The following is a 21,521-nucleotide window of genomic DNA, read 5'->3' on the forward strand; positions in this document are numbered from 1 at the left end:
TGCTGTTCATCAAGCTTCCGGGCACAGTCAATGGGGTCTACACTGGCATGGCCTTCTGGCAGTTTCACGCCCGTTCGAACAAAAGTATTCCTCACACATTTAACAAGGTGTGGGAAGTCCGAGATGAAGTGCAGAAAACGTTCTGGGTCTGTAGGGTGTTGCCTTCTACAGACTGTGTTTTCTTTCGTGCCGTGTATGCCGAATGAGTGCCACATACTTCTGTTCCACGCAGCTCCATCAGTGGTGATAAAGTCGACGTGCAGACCGGCGTTTTCGCACATGACCACTGCTTCGAGGATTATTTTTCCTAACGTCTCGGACTTCACATTGCTCCGTGATGCGAACACACCAATAATCTGGTGCCACGTGCCTGTAAAAGGCACGAACAACACTACAAGGCCATGGTCGCATGCTACGGAGCGCTCACTCTCTGGCGTGAACTTCCCAAGGTCCACAAAACCTTCGATGGTGGCATCGGGTCCCAAGCTCAAGTGTTCGGATAGCTTAATCTCATCAATTAACAGTCCACCATGGCGCTGGAACAAGTCCATAGATTTTGTTTTTTCCGCTACAGCAGCAAACGTTTTTTCGCTCAGGCCGAACCCACTCCTGTAACGCTTGAGATATCGACGCAGTGATGTTCGAGATGGCAACGCCATGATGTTGTTTTTGCGTATGTGCTCATAGAGGCGGGGGCTTTTCATGCACATAATCAGGCACTCTAGAGCCCATTCACTTTCGTACTTCATTCCTTTCGTGGATTTTCTCTTTGCCGCTGCAAAGCACGCCTTGACTTGTTGCTGTTGCTTCATGGGTAGGGCTTTCACCGCTTCTTCAAATGCTGCAGAATCATTCCGTGCATTCTTTTCTTTCATTTGCTTCATGAGTGATTTAGCCTGCAGGACACTCAGGCGACTCCTTTTCGCTTGCGCTGTTCGCAGCTTAAGCCTGTATGAAAGCCTTTGGGAGTGAGCCCCATTTTTGCCTTTTCTTCGCCTGTACGTTTCTCGATTCTGGAGCAGTCTCCTCAGGTGCTTGCACTGTGGGCAGGCTTTTTCTGGCGTTGGAGCAACCCCACGGCAAGATGGGCTGAAGGTTCTGTCGCCAAAAGTCTTCTCCTTATACTTTGAATTTACTCCAAATTCACCAGTTTTACCAAACCCTCTGCATGGAATCATAGAGTCGACGTCACGAAGCAACTCTTCTGCCATTTCGATGTTGGTAACGTCAAGGGTCTTAATTTTTGTGGCTTGCACAAAAACTGTCGCTTGAAGTTTGTTTTCATTTGATGACATCAGCACATACTTGTCGAAAGTCAACTTGTCACCATCTAGTGCGCAAACTGTGAACACCGTGACGTTGTCGGCTCCAGCAATTAGATGTCGAGCCCAGTAAGCGCTGGGAAGACCACACTTGCGAACGTCAGGAATTGCGGGCGCGTTCAAAGCAGGTACTAGGTGGCTATCGCTTTCTGTGCTGTCACCTGCCTCCTCGCAAGCAGACGTACTTGGTTCCTGGCGCCGACTTTTCGATGGCAGGCCGCAAGTAGATGTTCTCGACATCCTTTTCTTCGGTACTTTCTTTGAGAGATAGGCGGGAACATTTGGGAATATGGTTGGCACCGCGTCGAATTTCAGCACCGGTTTCCCTCTGGGAATCTGTACAGTTTCGCCGTTGATCACGTGCGTGTAAAAACGCTCAATAAACTGTTCGTCGAAATGACGTTCACATAGCGCCGACTTCGCGTCCAACGACTTGTCGGCACGGGGTACGGCTCGTCGCCAAGCTTCGAAGAGGGCAGGGTCTTTGGGAACCGAAAAAAGAGAGACACGCTCACGCTGCTGCCTCGATGACACATAGCCGCTCGTGCAGCCAGGAGCGAAGCAGTGGCGTTGCCTCGCTTTCGTAGCACTGGAGGTCATCTGTCCCGCTAAGCTCGGCACTCACGCTTTCATATGCCAGCAAGTAAATACATTTTGCCATAAGCGAGACAACAACGTGGAAGCCAAAGCGCTACTGCTCAGACGACGCGGGAAACTGCAAATGGAGCTGTAAAGCGCGCGTTCCAAGCCGCGCGGTCGCATCACCATGTCGACAGCAGCGCCGCGGTGGCCATCGCGGCGACGCTTGAAAAAGAGGATCGCGCGCTCTCGGCGGATATGCGGGCGCTGGCGTCACCTCCCAATTCTAGCCACCATAACTAGAGTGTAGCCAGCATTCTTGCAGGATTGATTGGTCCAGGCCCGTAGCCAGAAATTTGGGGGGGGGGGGGGCGGGGGGGGGGTCAAAGCCTTGCTGAAGGCTTTGACTTTTTGACTATTTGCAATAAACAGCTATTTTCATTTTTATTTTCGCTAAAACACCCTCTCCATCAAAATTTCAAGGGGGGCTAGGGCCCCTAGGCCACCCCCCCCCCCTCCACCCTCGGCTACGGGCCTGGATTGGTCTTTCATTAAACCTTCGGTGCTCTATTTAAGTGGTCCTCGTGCTGCCTGTTTTGTAACATCCATGACCTCTTGCACCAACCACATGAAACAGAGCACGGAGCCACCACAGGAAGTGCTCTTGGACGTTCACCCCAAGCACCTGTATCGGCCAGGCCTGCAGCACGGCTGGGTGCCGCCCGACGCGAAGGCCACGTACCACTTGTTTGACCGAGTGGTGAATGTCCGTGAAAACATTTCAGTTCCTCTGGGATACCGGGGAACCATCATCGGACTTCTCCCACGTAAGTGTCATTGAGGCATTCTGCGTGGCAGTCGTGAAAAGAAACGCTGAAGAGACGAATTATTTTCACTCGTATTAGTAAGCTACCCTTCCGCAATACGAAAAATACCACTCTTGCTGCAAGAAGACACTTGATAAGCTAGAAAATGCGCGAAACAAAGTAAAGATGGCAACGCTGCCTTGAACTTCCCACAACAGCTCACCATGACTTTGTAAGTCTTGATGGCATGTACTGGGGTCTAGATAACAGTTTGTTGGTGAAAATGTCTTGCGTTGGTGTTAAGCGAGCGAAAGACTTAATGTGGTAAGTTTCCGGGAACTTTATTGAGTCAATGTGACCAGAGTAGGGAAAATAGCTTTGAAATCCCCAGCGTCATACCGATATTCAGGTTTCTGCAGAAAATTCAAGAATGAAACTTTAATCTTCATTATCTCATTTAATAGCAAACCTACAATTGCATATCTGCCAAGTCTCCCGGATTACCCAGGAGACTCCCGGATTTTGAACGTTTCTCCCGGTTGTACGGGTCATAGGAAAATCTCCCGGAAATCCAGTTTTGCCCCGCGCGTCCAGTGCATTGCGCGCCCAGTGCGTCACGGTGACGCGAGGTGGGACGTTTCGCGCACAGATGCGCTACACGCAATTTAAAAATTGATCCTAAATGTGTTATGGGTTATATCAGCCGTTAATATTTCGTAGATGATGCGTTTGTGTACACATAAATATATATCCCACAAGTTATCTCGCCTTCAAAATTTTGTGTCACTACTGCTTTAAGTGGAGAGCCAAGCACTTTAAAGGGTAGCCGTTACCGATGTCTGTCGAGATAGCGTGTTCGCCAGCGCTTGCGACCGATGGTCCCTTTCCCGACGAAATAACTGGTAAGCAAGTGACGACAGGCCTCGCACGCGAAGCGATGTTATCGCATGTGCCCTTCGCGCGACGGTGACGGCCGGGTCGTTTCATCTCTGCTTCAACCGCGTTCGTCCCTAGCGCTAGCGCGCATTTACTCGCACGTGAAACAGACGATCCGTAAGCGATGTTATCGGTTTGGACTCTGTACCGGTGAGCGGCGACCGCAAAGTCCCGCTGACAGTGTCCAGTAACCCCCCCCCCCCCCCCGGTGAGTAGATCTCCCGGATTCCGTTTCTCCAAACTTGGCAGGTATGCAATTGTGAAATTAATTACAGTAAAGTTCTGTAAGAATAATTTATCAATCTAAACATTATCGTTTCTCTTTAGTGTCCATTTAAAGCTTCAAAATAGTTTAGTTTGGATATTGGAGTGTTATCCTCGGACGTTCGAAAGCCTAAGTTTTATTTTGTGGTTCAAGCATCTTTGATTTTCATGCCACAGTAGCCCAATGGCTGTCACAAGTTCGATCCCAGCAGCAGCAGCTTCATCTTAGTGTGGACAGATTGCAAAAATGCTTGCTTACTCGGATTTCGGAGAGTTTAAAGATTACCACATGTTCTAAGTTAACCTGAGGTTCTCCACCATTGCTGCCTTATAATCAGATTGCAATGTTTGCCCTCAATATGCCCAATTTTAATTTTTTTTTTTACATTCCTTCAAATAAGCTTGGTAAATTTAGGCAATGTTCAACTGGACCAAACTCAATCTTGGCAGATTTTTGATGTTTGGTTATCATTCAGTTCGGTAAGCCAGCTTTGTGAAGACCCTAAATGTGCTTGAAAAACAGATTCTTTTTCTTTGCACGAGCTACTATGAGCTCCTTGCTTACTGAAAATTCACCAAAAGTAACTTCCTGTTCATCTTGGTTTGTAGAGCTTATATGTGAATATTAGTGGTACTAGACTTGAAAAACAGGCAAGCTGCCACTGAAGGTAACAGATTCTTGGTAAGTGCTTCTCGGTAGTGGTGTTACTACAATGGCTGTGCGAGTTTGGTAATCGATGTTTTTGCATGAAACTGTAAGCAGACTAACCTTCGCTGTGTTTATTTTTGCCTTTTGTTTTAACTTGTTACCTTGCATCATTATGCATGCTCTACGAAGGGTTTCGATAACTGATGGTCAGTTAATGACGGAGCATATACTAAGAGATGGGAAACAAAGCCACCAAGGAAGGCAGAGGGTTGGATGGGGCAACGAAATTAAGAAATTTCCAGGCATAAATCTGCTCGCGCAGGAGAGTGCTAATTGGAGATCATTGGAGAGGCCTTCGTCCTGCAGTAGACAAAGAGAGGCTGCTGAAGATGATGATGTGTTTCTGATTTAGAGGTCTGCCTACAATACTAGTTCTTTCTCCGATCCTGTCAAGCTGGCACTTCTTTTTGATTTGACACCTCCTTTCAAATTAAGAACACAAGTACTTCAAAATGAACTTCAGACACCGATGTTTCCAGATTCTGATAAAAATCTCTCAATCTCCGATTATCTACAGTGGAAGATAACGAGCCACAAATGTGCGAGGTAGTGTTTGATGAGCCGTTTGCGGGCGGCCTCCCCCTGCGGTGCTCGGAACATCACGGCTACCGCATCTCCACTCTGTTCCTGGTGAACCTGTCGTACGGCAGCCGAGGCCAGAGGAGCCAACAACTCTACCAGGTGCCAGCACGCCGCCAGCAACAGGCGGATTCATACTCAGCGGTGAGACGATAGCATGTTCCCATCACTGCGCTAACGTGTGTCTGCTGTGTGGCACTAAGTTTGCACCCGATTATAGTGTGAGCCATGCTGTCAAGAACGTGGACGTGTTATTGCAAATCAATTCTGCAAAATCCCGCAAGGTGATGGAAGGGTAAAGAAAGGGAAATCGACAACCACTCATTTGTAGCACGAAACTACCGGTTTTTTTAATCCATATAGATGTCTCGGAAAGAAAGCCTCTTAGTTGCCTAAAAATTAATCCTGGTCTGGTTCTGTATGGATTTCCTTGTTGCTTCGCGCTACAAACGGGTGGTTGTCAATTTCCATTTCTCAAAGTGGACATACGCCGAGAACGTGCACGCTCTAAGCATGGACGAAACGTAAAGGAAAAACTCTGTTTTTGAAAACATGACTGATCACCTACTCGTCCAAATGTGCATCCTTGCGCAATTCATGTGGTGTGAGTGTTTTGCTATTTTCATGCCTCCTGTAAAGCAAACAAGAGGTGTACCACATGTTTTCTTTGTTGCAGAAATGAGAAAGCTTTCGTCTAGTATGTCCTTGCGATATGCATTCGTTGCAAACAGCAGCTAGCTGAATACGCATTTCATCAGACATGCCACTGTGGTTTAATAGCTATGGCTTTTTAAGTACTCAAGTGCCAGCCCGCATGATCACATTTCGATGGGGGCTGAAAGGAAAAAGTTCACATGTAATTCAGTCTAGATCCACATTACAGAAAACGTAGTTTGTAAAATTTGAGAATCTGAAGCGGCATTTACGCCACCTCTTTCACAGCTGCACTGTTAATTTTAGATGTAAAACTCCACGAATCCAGGATTCCAAAGCTATAGGATATAGCCTTCAGCTGCTGAGCACACATCTGTGTATGCAATTTGTACTGCGAGTTGTGACCAGTGATGTCAAAGAAAAAGCAACTGGCATTGAGCTTTTTCAACTCACTCTCTTTCATATACAATTTGTATTATTTTGACTGTGTGCTGCATATTGTTTAAGGTTGTCCTTTTGATAGAGATGCCCCATGAACTGAAACATTCTTCGTGCTGCCAATGACAGAAATCGCAAGAGAAATTTTTTCATTTCTCATAATGCTTGCAGGCAAATGAGCAACTTGCGCACATTCTTCAAGTCGGTAATTCAATTGTGTTTTTACAAAACTGTGCATGGATGACTGCACAGTAAATGAATATGGTTTAAGTAATCCGTAATTAACCTGACTTGCTAAAGTATGTACAAGCAACAGCCTACCAGGCTTAACTTTCTTGCAATAAAGTATCCAGCATCTCGTAATAAATTACTGGAAATTTTGGCGCATTCATCTACAATACATAGTAACTCTTGCCTGAAGGGATGTTTTGCTCCTGCGGCTTTGTCTAATGTAGGTTGCTGGCAACAAGGTCAGAACTGGCTCTGCTCAACCACGGGCCACCCATGCAAGCGTAGATAACGGCTGGCAGGACTTGTCACCACAGCGTCGGCAAGGGAAGAACAGGTTTCACCACTCACCAAATTCACCATTCGAGGCTCAAAAGGTGAGCGAACGTCAAGCTTCTCATTGTGTTTCAAGTAAAACGTTGATGTAACGTGCACTTTTTCGCCTTTATTGACTGTTAGGTTGACCGGCACATGCGGTACATTCCCATGTTAGCTCATGCAAAAGCACTGCCAAGAACAGAGGTGCTGTCATCACGTCCCCTGATGTAAATTTAAACCGTGCCAACTTGCACTCAAACTTTTTGAGAGCTTGCATAAACGCTTTTTATGGAGACAACGTGCCAGCATTGCTGGGGGTACACATTCGTTAAAAGATGAGAGACGTGCTCGATGTTGTAAAACAAGCACGAAGTGGTAAAAGCGGCATTGTACATCGTCTCATCGTTTCCTAACCTTCATCTGTATCCGCGATTGCCACTGAGTGATCTACAGATGTTGCTTGTTTGTCTGCAGTGCCCAAATTTGCTGTGAACTCCTTTTAGACAGTCAGCATTGCAGATGATAACTTCAGATCGTGCGACTAAAATGGCACGTTCACTTGCTTTCAGTCCTCCCCAGCTCCCGAGTCATCCGGTGAAAACACGTCAGACTTTGCCTCCTTGTGGCTTGGGCTGCAGAAGGCGACAGCAGCACCCATGGCGTGCACCCTACCACCTGCACAGCAGGCTTCAACCTCTTCACAGCACCAGGGCACTCCCCTCTCGCTGGACGAGCTCTTCAAAGGTGCGGAGTTTGTCGCATTTTCGAGTAGCGAAAGGTGTTACAGACCTGGTGACAAATCTTTGGTGCGTGGGCACTTCAGATAAAGCGAAACACAACGCTTCCAATTTAAGTGATAACAGTGTAGGTAGCAAAAACAGCAGGGGGCTAAGAAATTTAGTTAGAAGATCATAGGCTATGCAGAAATCTGGCTTTGTCACAAATCTTGTTCCTCGTCAGTCTTTGTTGTTGGATGTACAAACGGGTCCACTGTTAAAGGGAACACATGCGTGCAGGGCATGTCCAAATTTCACTCTCTTGCAAAAGCACAGTGGCATAGATTTGTATAAGACTACTGGTGGATGGCAGTTCAGACTCCTTTTGACTGACTAGTGCCATCCACGAACGTTTCCACATCCGTATGCAGGTAAGGGGACCGCAGTATGAAAGCTGCTCATTAGAGTGTTCCATTTAACAGTGGACAGTACTGTACACAACCTCCGTCAACGCTGCATTAAATGTTACTGTCGGTGGGACCTCCTAATCCAAAATGTGGGCTCAGTTGCAAAACATTTTTCTTTACTAAACCCAAGAGCACGGAAAAGCACTCAAGACTAAGCTGGGTGCAACAGTGTTATATGTACAGCTTTGTCTCTCTATTTGTTTATTTTGTCAACTGCGCAATTCCAACATTCCCGAACATCCACTGTGGTGAACTTCACATTTGTTCTATCCTTGACATCGCTCCTTGACCTTAGTTATTGTTTAGCTTTCAGTAGCAGAACTCAAGCTCGCACAAATAGGGTGAACTGGAGATTATTGGAAGAGGCCTCCCTCACTCAAGGGACTTAGATAGGCTGAAAATGATGAATGGATACTGTGCTTTGACTGCAGGTCGAAAGGATGTTTGTTTTGTGCCATCAAATCATGACGCTCACATTTTCTGATAAGCTAAGCTAAAATAGGTTATTAAGTAGCTTGAATGGCAAATATATTGGAGCACTTTGAAGCATCCCAGTGTATTGATTTTTCTGGGGCATTCAGACCCAGGACATTGCTTTATTGCTAATAAAAAACAAAAAAAATGTTATTTCAGTATCCCTCCTTTACTTAGGAAACGATTTTCTGGTTAGTGCTCTTGAAATCATTGTTTCTTTATTTGTCTTGTACTGTTCTCAGGAGCGAGGAACCTTAAGGAAGAGAACTCTGGGACTGTGGCTCCATCATCAGCGAGGTATGTCAGATTTCGATAAAGCACTCTTACCCCGTTTCGTATTAGGCAATACAGTGAAGGTTATGCAAGATGCACAAAAGCTCACTAAATCAAAATTCATAGGTATGTTCGCCGTGCTTGAATGAAACAAAATGTTAGCTTACGAAAGTGATAAACAGAAGGCTATAAATGGTGTTCCCATAATGCAAAAGGTTGACATTCGAGTTGTTACAGTGTCAGTTATGTTGATCACTTCTTTTTTTAATGACGCTTGCATTGTTGCATTCTTCACCGTTTGATTGTTCATCAAAGCATTAAAATTAGAGCTGTGCGAATAGCAAAATTTTGGGTGCGAAGCGAATTCGAATATTGAAGTGTGAGTGCGAATCGAATCGAATATTTTTCGAATATTTCTCGAATATTTCTAGAATATTTTTCGAATACTTCGAAGCGAAATTGTAGAAAAGAAAGTTAGAGAGGATTCCTAAGCATATTGTTAGGAGATAGCTACATGAAAGTGTTTCTTTTCGCTAGGTTGATGAAGCACTGGCGGGGTGGTGTTTCATAGTTGTCTTATCAAGAATGAGGCAATGTAGAGGCCGAATTCTACTTATGTACATGATTTGGCGCAACCAAAGTGTTGCCAAAACACTTTACACGTGATAGCAAAGATGCCATTTCCTCAGCCTCTCCTCCTCTTTCAACTTCTGTGGAAGCCCAACTGATGTGGTGGACAAGGGTGTGCTCCCTTCAAGTCCGGAGTTCCAAATCTGCCTCGTAGACGTCAATATATAAAAACATCTGAAATTTTGGATGCTAAAAAGCTTCAGCTTCCAATTTTTCGGGCTTCCTGCTCAAATTTCATGTCCAAAACAGCATTAATTGAGCCCCCACCTCTGCCACATCTTTCATCTCCATGTTGGAACCAGCGTTTTCTTGAGTGAGTACATTTGCGACTGTAGCAGGGCTTCAAAGGCAGCTTTGCCGCAATACCGCGGTGTGATGAGGTGAAGCATATTGAAAATCTAGGGACCACTTCCAATCGGATGTTGACCGTGTCTTGGCAAAGTACGACCGTAACGGCGCTTGAAAGGCAGCTTTGCGGCAATACCGGGTTGTGATGAGGTGAAGCATATTGAAAATCTAGGGGCCACTTCCAATCAGACGTTGACTGCGTCTTGGCAAAGTTCGACCGTAACGGAGCTTGAAAGGCAGCTTTGCCGCAATACGAGAGTGTAATGAGGTGAGGCATATTAAAAATCTGAAGGGGTCACTTTCAATCAAACAGTGACTGTATTTGTTTTTGGGAAGTTCGAATAGTTCGAATAGTAAAATTCCAGTGCGAATCGAATCGAATCGAATAGCAAACACTATTCGAAAAATATTCGAAATTTCGAATATTCGCACACCCTTAATTAAAATGCAATTTTCATTTTGCTACCTTTTTCAGAGTAGAGGCCAGAAACAGGTGCATGTTTTTGTTGTTGGCTTTTAGAACAAGTTCAGTGGTACTGGAAATTAGTGTAGAAAACTGAACAAGTAGGCATGATGTCATCAAGATGGGTAGAGAAATCAAGAAAAGACAGGCTTTATTTAAGCATAGGCTGTAGAAATCAAGTGTACTTACCATGGTTGACTGATAAATGATTGCATTTTGCTCACGAAGCCAAGTAATTCATCGATAATGTTTTGTTTTAGCAGCCTCGGGCATTGTGAACAAAAGTGTGGCGAGATTACACGCTTGCGCATGTGCCCAGCACAAAGGTGTCTTCCCCTTCGCAGCATCCTGGAGGACTTGGTGAAGCGCACCAAGGAGTCGATGGGTGCAGAGCCAGAACACTTCTGCATTGGAATGGATGGACAGGTGCGTGCAAGTGATCCCTCAAAGCAAAGTGGTCGAGTCGTTAAAGAGCGATTTCTGCTGCAGGTTTAGTGATGGAAGTTGAGCTTAACGTGGTTGCATTTTAACCGACGTTGCATTTTAAAATTTCATTTCCCCCCTCCTTCACGTTCAGTAAAAGTCCTAGACCTTGAAGCCGTAGGAAATGTACCAGAGTTCCCTGAATTATTTACCGAAAGAACTTTTCCGCAAGCAGTGTCCGTATATTCGTTGAGGTGTATGCATCGCGACATCAAAGGTGAGTCTCGTCAAGTGATCATAAATAGGTTGAACTAGTAGCATTTAGGGCTTAGCACAGACTGATTCATCCATAACAACCTTCGTGTCAGGTTGTTAGAGGTGTTCCAGTTGTGAAATTTCCTAATCAAAAACAAGTATGCACGATTTCATAGTTCGGAGACTCGTTGAAGCGAGGGCGATGGGATGCAACATTTATACGAAAGGCGGGCCATAGAAGCAAGAAATCTTGTTCGAAATAATTGTTGGCCGCCCCTTAGAGTCCAAATCTGAAGGATCTTTTCCTATTCAAGCGTGTACAACTTTGCCCAGTTCAGCCGTGCAATTTGAAATTGAGATTTTGAATTACCGGGATTCTATTGTATTTCTTGGACTGATGATATTCAGGTGCCATATGTTCTACAGTGTAGGTGTGCAGAGAGAAACCAAGTTGGCACTTGGCACATCTGTAGGGTTACCATATTTCCTCGTATGTAACCCACACTAAATATACAGAAAATTCGGAGCTAAAGTTGGGGTGTGAGTTATACATGAATTCCGGTACACAATTGGCTTCACGGCAATATGCAGGCGATTATTTTCTGTTTATTTTTATTTTTTCTCCATTTTGTAGTTGGGGTGACAGTTATACGCAAGAAAATGTAATAGTTCACGTGGGGATGCGCTTAAATTGCAGGCGTGTGCTGTTCAGTGAACGTGGGTTTTTACGTGCCGTTTGGTTTTTCGACTAGTGGAGAGATAGGCAGTCCGGTGGTTGATGACCCAATACTTTGCATAATATACCAATAATTGAGGTTCATTTGTGTTATTGTAGACCTACATAAAATGTCACTCACTACTGGACAGCTGGTATACTGAAGAGCTTTTAAATGAATACAGTCGAATCCTGCTACAACGAAATTGACGGGACGCGCGAAAAAGTTCGTTGTCGTGGAATTTCGTTGCAGCGAAATTTCATCTATAGACCGCAAAAGTTAGGAAGAGCTGATGATTATGACTCGTCCTTTGGTCCCGGCAACGCATGCATTGTCTCTTGCATTGAATTTTCGCTAACTCGGACGTACTTGGCCGCACACTGTGTGAATGTATTTTCTCGCGTATAACACGCACGAAATATACAGAAAATTTAGCGCTAAACTCGGGGTGCGGGTTATACACGAATTTCGGTGTGCAAGTTGGCTTCACGGCAATGCAAGGAAGGCGGCTTTGCGTCATTACGCGAGTCATACACGTGGGTTATACACAAGCAAATACGATAGGCAGGCTACCCTGGAAGCGTGCCGAGCACGTAGCGCCACGAAAGAGCGTGCCAAATTTTGCCAGAGGCTAAGTGAAAACGAAGCATACCACAGTCATAAGCGAGCGAAAGGAAAGCCGAAACACTTCCTGCAATTTTACGACTTTATTGCCTTTAATCTTTCTTCCGGTGTGTTAGCTATATGCTTAAGCGTATTCACTATCGATGATCACGACAATAGCGACCACGGTTTTCTGCGCAGCGGTTGCGACAAACGGTGGTTCCGTTTTCAGTCTCTGCGTGCTGGCCGTGCACGTGCCTCCAGAACTGCACCGTTGCTATGTGTGATTGCGTCGACACGACTGCATTTCTGTTCATAGCGGTTGCAGCAGAATGTAGCTACGCTTGGACTAGGTGCGCGCTGGCCACGTGTGTGCCTTCATAACACCGTGGATGTCATTCACGATTGCAGGGTGACGACGAGCAGTGGTTTTGTTTTGAGCGCTACTTCAAAAACATGGTGGGAGTTCTTGGAGAACAATTCTTCCGTGGCCCGCACGTGCATCAAACCCGCCGGCAGCATGATGGCGGATGGACGTTCTGTCGCCGAGCATCTCAATGGCGAAAAATTTACCGGGATGTGCGTGTGGTGGCAGAAAGCATGTCTCCGATGAAGACACGGGTCTTGTGATATGGCCGCACGGCTCTGGCAACGAGGTAGTCGAGTTTCTAGCGGAATTTCGCGGCAGTCCTAGGCAAGCTCCTTTTCCTTATCTGGTGGCACTCGCGAAAACTTTGTTGAAGCGGAAATACCCAGAAAAAGTATTCGTTGTGACGAGACATTTTTCGCGTTGTTTTCTATGGGCGGCTGACGGGGAATCGAAAATTATTCGTAGTGGTGGAAATTTCGTTGTAGCGGTATTCGTTATAGCAAGATTCGACTAACTTTTTTCAGCTAGCTGTTGCTCAGTGGCAAAGATATGGGAACGAAATCAGCACGTCATTGTGTGTATGTAGAGAGTTGTGCTCCGTTTCTTCCGTATGTGGCATGACACATCATTTTAAAGGTCATGTTAAAATATGGCTAAACTCGTAAAATAATAAGTTGTCTTGCCTAAAGATTGTATGTAGGATACCTAACAGATTGGCATTTTTACTAGAGCTATGCAAATAGCAAAATTTTAGGTGCGAAGCGAATTTGAATATTGAAGTGTGAGTGCGAATCGAATCGAATATTTTTAGAATATTTCTAGAATATTTTTCGAATACTTCGAAGCGAAATTGTAGAAAAGAAAGTTAGAGAGGATTCCTAAGCATATTGTTATGGTCGATTCCACGAAAGATCGAAAAAGGGTGTATATTTGATGTTTCCGATTTTCCTGATAATTTTGTATGTTGTGCACATATGACTGCACAGCATGAAATCGCAGTTCGTTTTCAAATAAAAATTTTTTTCAACACAGGAAAATTCGACAAGTGTCGCCGGTTGACGACGACCATTTTACGAAGAATGCGTTTTCGTAACTTCGGAACCATGCTGGCAGCCACTGAAGCTATATATTACAAATATCTTTCTTTTTGGCGAAAGTAGAAGTAAAGAGGAAATAGCTCTTATCATTTCATGGAATTCTGAGTAAATTATGTATTTTTAAAAATTCACGAAAAACGCTGCGTTTTTGAAAATCAGTCAAATTTGGGACGCTATGGCCACTTCTGTGAACATCTTAGCTTGTTCATATTTGCAGTATGAATAGGCCTTTATGTGAATAATGAACCTCTGCATTTGTATTTCTCTAATAATTTTCAAAGTAGTAAATTTTCATGCTCGAAACACCAAAAAGAGAAAAGTGCTCCTCCATTCAAAAATCTATAATAAAAAAAACCCAATCTCAATTTTGTTCAAAGTCCCCCAAAATGTTCTCAAAGGACTGCAGAATGATATTATGAAAAAACATGTTGCATCATTTTTATTACAACAAAAGCAGAAAATGTCAAACATTGTGTTTCCAGAGCGTGGTGGCTACTGTGCAAAGGACATCTCTAGTAACAAGAAAATACAGTAACACGTCTTTTTTCTTTTCTGAGCTTCGCTAAACAACAGTAATGATCTATGGTCGGAAATTGGGAACTGTTTTGTAAAGAAAAAGACCGTTCCAATTAAATGCATTCGCGTGGTTTGCGACTTCACGCCAGTGTTAGACATCCCTCAGTCCACAGTATGCACTTTCAGTTGTAGCCTCCTTTTCTTTAATCTATTTCAGTTGAGTATAATTCATATCTTGAGTGCTAAAGAACGCATTCCCTCCATGCGTCTCTTATGATGATGTGCTGTGCCAGAATTGAGAGACTGGTATAAAAGCCAAGGTCTCTTCATGAATGGAAATGAATTTCTGGAGAACGGTCGCCAAGAGGTTTGGTTTTTGTTGGCCCAAATGTGTACGTTGTCAAACCTTATGTGATCAATGCAGAGTTTAAAAAGAATCGATTACGTGAAGATTGGTGGCAGCAGTTCTGGCCACGGACAAAACACGTTTTGTTTGCATTGCATCTGCTTTGTTTTGCATATCCTTCTTTCTCCTGAAGGAGTGCTGGCAGATCTGGTTTCCCTCTTGAATTGAGCGCGCATCCTGCTTCATGACCCTCCGCAAAAGAGTCTCGATCCGATATCTTCTACGTAACGAAAATTCTGCTGCAGCGAAATTTTCTTTTTGTGCACCATGAGGCAGTCCGTACAAAATCTCGGCCATGGCTATAACGCCTACCCATAGCCACCTTCAGAGCGTATACAGGATAGTGATCGCATCAAAGTGAAGCACAATTTGGATGCTTAACTTCTATCTCAGGTGGTGTTTGGCTGACTGGCACAGCCGTACTCGTTGCTGTCGTCTGCTCAGGCGGGCGTCCATCGCGCCGCCCTTTGCACCTGTCCGCCTAACGCATGCTACTCCGTTTACACGAGTGCTTGTAGCGCGGGCCACACGATCCGCACTGTGCGGATCCAGAGACCGGGCGGGAGAGCGACGAGCGGTGAAAACTGTATCGTGTAACCAACGCAATCGACACCCCAGCTTTTTCTCGTGCATAGTGACAAAGCCTGGCAAACAATGTGTGGCTGCTGCGCTTAGGTTGCACTGCGGTACTCGCCGTTCACCACTGCCGCCATTTGCGATTTCTCACATTCTTACAATGCATGATCGACTCAGCTACACATATTTCGCGTTTAGCTTCGTTACTTTTATATAAGCGCATTTACTAAAAAAAAATTATCCAAAGGAATGAAAATGTCCGTGCTGCCCGTCGACGAGGAATGTAAGTGGTGTCGCAAATGCATTTAATTGGAACGATCTTTTTTTTTCTTTGCAAAACAGTTCCCACTTTCCAACAATAGATCATTACTGCTGTTTAGCGAAGCTCAGAGAAGAAAAAAGACGTGTTACTGTATTTTCTTGTTACTAGAGATGTCCTTTACGCAGTGGCCACCACGCTCTGGAAACACAATGTTTGACATTTTCTGCTTTTGTTGTAATAAAAATGATGCAACATGTTTTTTCATAATATCATTCTGCAGTCCTTTGAGAACATTTTGGGGGACTTTGAACAAAATTGAGATTGGGTTTTTTTTATTATAGATTTTTGAATGGAGGAGCACTTTTCTCTTTTTGGTGTTTCGAGCATGAAAATTTACTACTTTGAAAATTATTAGAGAAATACAAATGCAGAGGTTCATTATTCACATAAAGGCCTATTCATACTGCAAATATGAACAAGCTAAGATGTTCACAGATGTGGCCATAGCGTCCCAAATTTGACTGATTTTCAAAAACGCAGCGTTTTTCGTGAATTTTTAAAAATACATAATTTACTCAGAATTCCATGAAATGATAAGAGCTATTTCCTCTTTACTTCTACTTTCGCCAAAAAGAAAGATATTTGTAATATATAGCTTCAGTGGCTGCCAGCATGGTTCCGAAGTTACGAAAACGCATTCTTCGTAAAATGGTCGTCGTCAACCGGCGACACTTGTCGAATTTTCCTGTGTTGAAAAAAATTTTTTATTTGAAAACGAACTGCGATTTCGTGCTGTGCAGTCATATGTGCACAACATACAAAATTATCAGAAAAATCGGAAACATCAAATATACACCCTTTTTCGATCTTTCGTGGAATCGACCTTATTAGAAATTACACCATCTCCCGCTAAAGGGGACCATGAAGCGATGCGAAGCAGCGTTTCGGCATGTCGAGCCCATGTTTCAGGGGGAGTGGAGAGGGTTTGCGCATGCGCAGTAAGGGTGGTCAAGCCGCACACCACCACCACCAGATTGAACTCGGCCATAAGATGCTTCGCATCTAATAGCAACATGAAAGTGTTTCTTTTCGCTAGGTTGATGAAGCACTGGCAGGGTGGTGTTTCATAGTTGTCTTATCAAGAATGAGGCAATGTAGAGGCCGAATTCTATTTATGTACATGATTTGGCGCAACCAAAGTGTTGCCGACAACACTCTACACGTGATAGGCAAAGATGCCATTTCCTCAGCCTCTCCTCCTCTCTCAACTTCTGTGGAAGCCCAACTGAGGTGGCGGACAAGGGTGTGCTCCCTTCAAGTCAGGAGTTCCAAATCGGCCTCATAGACGTCGATATATAAGAACATCTGAAATTTTGGATGCTAAAAAGCTTCGGCTTCCGATTTTTCGGACTTCCTGCCCCAATATCAGGTCCAAAACAGCATTAATTGAGCCCCCAAGTTAATACATTTGCGACCATAGCAGAGCTTGAAAAGCAGCTTTGCCGCAATACCGTGGTGTGATGAGGTGAAGCATATTGAAAATCCACGGACCACTTCCAATCAGACGTTGACTGTGTCTTGGCAAAGTTCGACCGTAACAGAGCTTAAAAGGCAGCTTTGCCGCAATACGAGTGTAATGAGGTGAAACATATTGAAAATCTGAAGGGTTCACTTTCAATCGAACGGTGACTGTATTTGTTTTGGGGAAGTTCGAATAGTTCGAATAGTAAAATTCCAGTGCGAATCAAATCGAATAGCGAACATTATTCGAAAAATATTTCAAATTTCGAATATTCGCACACCTCTAATTTTTACTGAATGACTGAAAGATTCATCGACTATGATTTTCCCCAATGCGAAGTTTGAGCGCAGCTGTTTCAATGTTTTGAATTCGCTGCATATTGAGGCAAATAACTTGAGGGAGACATGTACAAGAATTTTGAGAGAGGCGCGCAAGCAAGTGTATCAGGGAGACACCTGGCACATTTTCCACGACACCGATGGTTTCCTCAAGAATTTCCTTCGTGCACGCTGGTGTGTTTTTACAATCCCCTGGGTGTGTGGTCGAGTCACGCGTTCTTTCGGAAGCGGATGCAGATAAGTACTTTGGCCAACGCGTCGTCCCCAGCAGTGCTGTACGCATCATTTATGACACTAACGTTGATACATGGTTTCTGCTGCAATTATTTACTTTGTGCCTTTTATTCGACAATTTCAATTAGCAAATTCTCTTTATCGAGTACAAATCAAACGGCAATGGATATTCAGTTTGTATTCCAAAACTTTCAATGCTTGCATGCTGGTACACGTCAGCTTTGTGGGTGCACTCTTGCAGCCTCCAAAGAAATTCAAGGCGTTTGTCGTCCTGCCGAATGGGAAAAAGTTCGCGAGCGCATGCTTGGACAACCAGAAGAGTGCACTGCAGGATGCAGCCCAGCAGGCTCTTGCATTTGTCACCGTGAGTCTCTCGATAGCCTTCTTTAATTCTTTTTCTTGGCAAGAAGAGGTCATTGTGTCAAGCCATGCGTCTCAGCTTTGACTCTCTCGTCCAGAAGACAACTCACTCTTCACTATTCGTTGTAGGAAGAGGGATGCTAAAAAAAATTTGTGCGAAAGTTGCATGCATGCGAATGCCCCCCCGATTGGCAACGTTGATTCGATCCTGTGGCTTTCCTGCAGCGCTTAGTTGCATGACGGTCGAACTCGCCGCATTTCAAAGTGCAAGATGGGGGGCACCTCTCATTTTACTTTAAGCCACGGTTTTGGACGTAACATGAAGAGCACACTCGTCACGACACACACGCACAGTGTAACGTATCACAGGCGGTGAGTTGATTCCATTGCCTTCAGGAATTGCAGGAAGTCTTTGAAAAGACTAGACAGCGAAGGTCATCAGCGTTCAAATTTTCTGACGTTTTTATACATTGGCTTTACAAGGTTACTGGGCAGTGCCTCAAAGCCATCAGAATTATTAGACACATCCGGAAAATTGGTCATTGATTCATTCTGTTACACCGAGTGACTCTATTTACCAGTGTTGCGAAGAAAAGCAGCTTCATTGCACAGAAAACATGGTGCGCATTTGCATTTTTTTCTCATAGACCATGCACCCTCATAACTCCAGTGCTTTCCTGCATTTGAGAAGCACGGATGATGTCGCTTTTTTTTTTACGTAATTCAATCTGGTGCAGCTACGTAGACTTACCGAAATGTTTCTTCACATTTCTTTCTTTGACCTCTTAGGCAGGGAGTAATGATTAGGACACATATTTCATGGAATACTTATGATTTTGTGTCTCTTGTTATACAGAAGAAAATGCCTGCCTCCCAGCTGGTGCAACCAACGCCTATAGCAGGTAAGCACATATGAGTGAAGCTATCGCACTTTTATAGGCACTTAAAAAATAAACAGTGTTGTAAAAACTAGGTGTGGATGGGTTGGAGGGGAGGATCATTTCCTAGTTAATCTTTGGTAGTTGCTGGACTTAGATGCCTCATTCTGTTATATGAGCTTGCAAATACAAAAGTGCCACGTTGACCATGTCTTACTTCATAAGGTTTGTTAATGGCCTACTACTAAAATCTCATCTATGCTGACTGCCACATGTCGCCACTGACGGCAGTCACAGAACGTGCCACATGCACCATTTTTACAAGGAACAGTGCCTGTTGCATCTGACCGGCAATTGGCCTGGTGTCTATAACTGCTGGTGGGGCACCTAGACGCACGTGCACATAGGAGGAGCCTGCATGCCAGCCACCGTTCAGATTTGCCGTGTACTTCAATTCCTGCTTGCCTGGCCAGTAAACCAGATGGCTATATGGCATGTTGCCACCTTTCCCTTACAGTTCGGCGCAGTAAAAGATTTCTGTTCCAAGAACTTCACATTGGTTGATAAATTTTCCTGGATCACATGTCCTTTTCCAGTGGTCCCCTAAGAAACATAACAACGGGGTGTCCACTGTACATGTCTAAAGTATTTTATTTAGCATGCACATATGTGGGAAGCAGCGCAAGTTATAAATCGTTTGAGGCCATGTGTTGCTTGCTGTAGTGGAGTAACAGTTAAGAGTTGACTCGTTTAACGGAACCTGAAGTGAAGGAAGCAGTAAGATATGCTCTGTTAAACAGGAGTCCCGTTTAACAGCAGTTCCGTTTACTGAGAGATGAACAGGGGTACAGAATTCAAGTACGAAACCAACCATATTAGAGGCAGTTGTTCTATTGATACAGCAATTCTAAAAGATTTCCATTTACTGAGAGTCTACTGTACTTGGCTATCTTGTTCACAGCAGCATCATCTACAGTACAGTAATGTTTTCCTTACTACGTTCATGAAGTGCCCCTTCAAGCTTTAATTTTAATGGCCAGCTTTAGCATTCCTTAAAATCTCCAGTTTTGCATTTCACTCGCTTTTCACAGTGCAACCTCAGCGGCCCAACTTGCCCCTTCCCTTTGGCAACCCGCCGCCACCGTTATGTGGCGCTGGCAGCTTGGGGGCACAGTTTCGGATGCCGCCCCCTTGCGAGGCATCGCTCATTCCGGACTCCTTCGTGGAGAGCAACCGCCGCCTCATGGAGACACTTAACAGCATGCCGAGCGAGCAGCAGACGCAGCAACCCGGCCACGGTCTGTCGTGGCAGATGCCAAGGATGCCACCCCCGTTCAACCGGGCACCCCTGTACATGGCAACGTCACCTGGCAAGGAACCGTACCAGCAGCGCCCCTTCTTTCCCAGTCCCCGCAACATTTTTGCTCCACGGCCTACAATGTTCCTGGTAAGTCTGTCCAAGGGTCCCCAAAGCAAGTCAGGCTTTTCCTGCCCAAAGTAAATGAAATGCCTTATATTCTTGTCTTCTTCTTTTCCGTGCACGTGCACGAAAGACTTCTGCATTGTATAAGTGCTAGTGTTTCAGTTTTGATGCACTAGTTCTCGGCGGTGAATCAAGTCCTTCGTAATATTTGTGTTGTGGACTTGCCTTTGCAAATTTTACTGTTGTATCTCCAAATCTGTATTCTTTTATGTACGACCCACTCCTGCCTAAGGCTTCATATGAGAGGCCAGCAGTACTTCTGTGATAAACAAATAAAAAAATACGACATGTGTGCTACTTGTTTTTCGTACACCCGTCCGAACTGGCCTATGTCCCTGTCACGAGAACTGCTAAAATTTTTTGGAATATACTCGGTGCACTTGCATATGTTTTCCTTCCGTGGCAGCTATAGCAAGCTCTCACTGTTCACTCTCGTACCCTCTATATGCAGTACCAGCAACATCAACAACAGTTGCACAGGCAACCACACCCGGACAGTCTTCTGCGACCCCAGTTTCCTGCCAGGTCTCCGCACAAGGACAGGCAGCCTGCGCATAGCGGAGGTGGTCGTTATGGGGAGCAGCAGTCGGAGCCTTGCCTGCCGCGGCCGCCCGTATTTCCCGAGCACCAGCTCTCGGCGTCAGCCAGTGTGTTCGTTCCCACTCAGGTGAGGCTCTCCCCTCCCACAGCTGTGGCAGTGTCAGGTCCTGTCAGACCTTGGTGCGTTGGTTGCAGGAATGGCTCATTTTCTCAATGTCGTGGTTGCCTCGCTACTGCCAGTAATACCCCTTTGGCGTGGGCAAATTTAAGGGGGTCGAGTCAAGTTCATTCAGTATCTTTGCATGCAACGTAACATAGTTAGTGATATGTATTACATTCGGAGGTTCTATTGTTACAAAAACTGACGGGGGAATTTCCTAATACAGTCCAGCCCGTTTATAACGAACCTGTGCGTGACGCGGCGCCCGTTCGTTGTATCCCGAAGTTCGTAATAAATGAAAAAACAGCTTTTAAAAAGTTACAAGTGAAAACCCAAAATTTATTTCTTCGCAAAAAAGTCCGTGATGCACGTCTGCTTCGAGAGTGCCGATGCGATAAGGGTGGTCTCCAGTTTATTTAAAGCGGCAGCATGCTCCTCGCCGAGGCCCTTGGCATAGACAAGTTGCCTGAGGCTATCTATGTAGCCAATTGCTACAGGCACGCTTGTGGGCGCTGGCTCCAACGTTTCATCGTCGTCGTCATCTGATTCCTCCGAGTCGCTCTTGCCGCGCACTTCAT

The 21,521-nt window shown here is 44.9% G+C and overlaps 1 protein-coding gene across 2 annotated transcripts in view; it reads left to right on the top strand.

Moving 5' to 3' along the window:
- The window catches only part of LOC119390219 (5'-3' exoribonuclease 1), a 37,147-nt gene that overhangs the window by 9,519 nt on the left and 6,107 nt on the right, over nt 1–21,521 (top strand). The window contains exons 5-14 of one of the 2 annotated variants that reach the window (XM_037657786.2): nt 2,539–2,728; nt 5,134–5,339; nt 6,743–6,892; nt 7,403–7,577; nt 8,733–8,787; nt 10,549–10,630; nt 17,764–17,886; nt 18,739–18,784; nt 19,852–20,207; nt 20,695–20,910. In XM_037657786.2, coding sequence (XP_037513714.2) covers nt 2,539–2,728; nt 5,134–5,339; nt 6,743–6,892; nt 7,403–7,577; nt 8,733–8,787; nt 10,549–10,630; nt 17,764–17,886; nt 18,739–18,784; nt 19,852–20,207; nt 20,695–20,910 — 1,599 coding nt within the window. The remainder of the gene's footprint in view (nt 1–2,538; nt 2,729–5,133; nt 5,340–6,742; nt 6,893–7,402; nt 7,578–8,732; nt 8,788–10,548; nt 10,631–17,763; nt 17,887–18,738; nt 18,785–19,851; nt 20,208–20,694; nt 20,911–21,521) is intronic. The other variant, XM_049414701.1, reaches the window with a different exon arrangement.

The sequence above is a fragment of the Rhipicephalus sanguineus genome, chromosome 4 (assembly GCF_013339695.2).
Source record: "Rhipicephalus sanguineus isolate Rsan-2018 chromosome 4, BIME_Rsan_1.4, whole genome shotgun sequence".
NCBI classification, from domain to species: domain Eukaryota; kingdom Metazoa; phylum Arthropoda; class Arachnida; order Ixodida; family Ixodidae; genus Rhipicephalus; species Rhipicephalus sanguineus.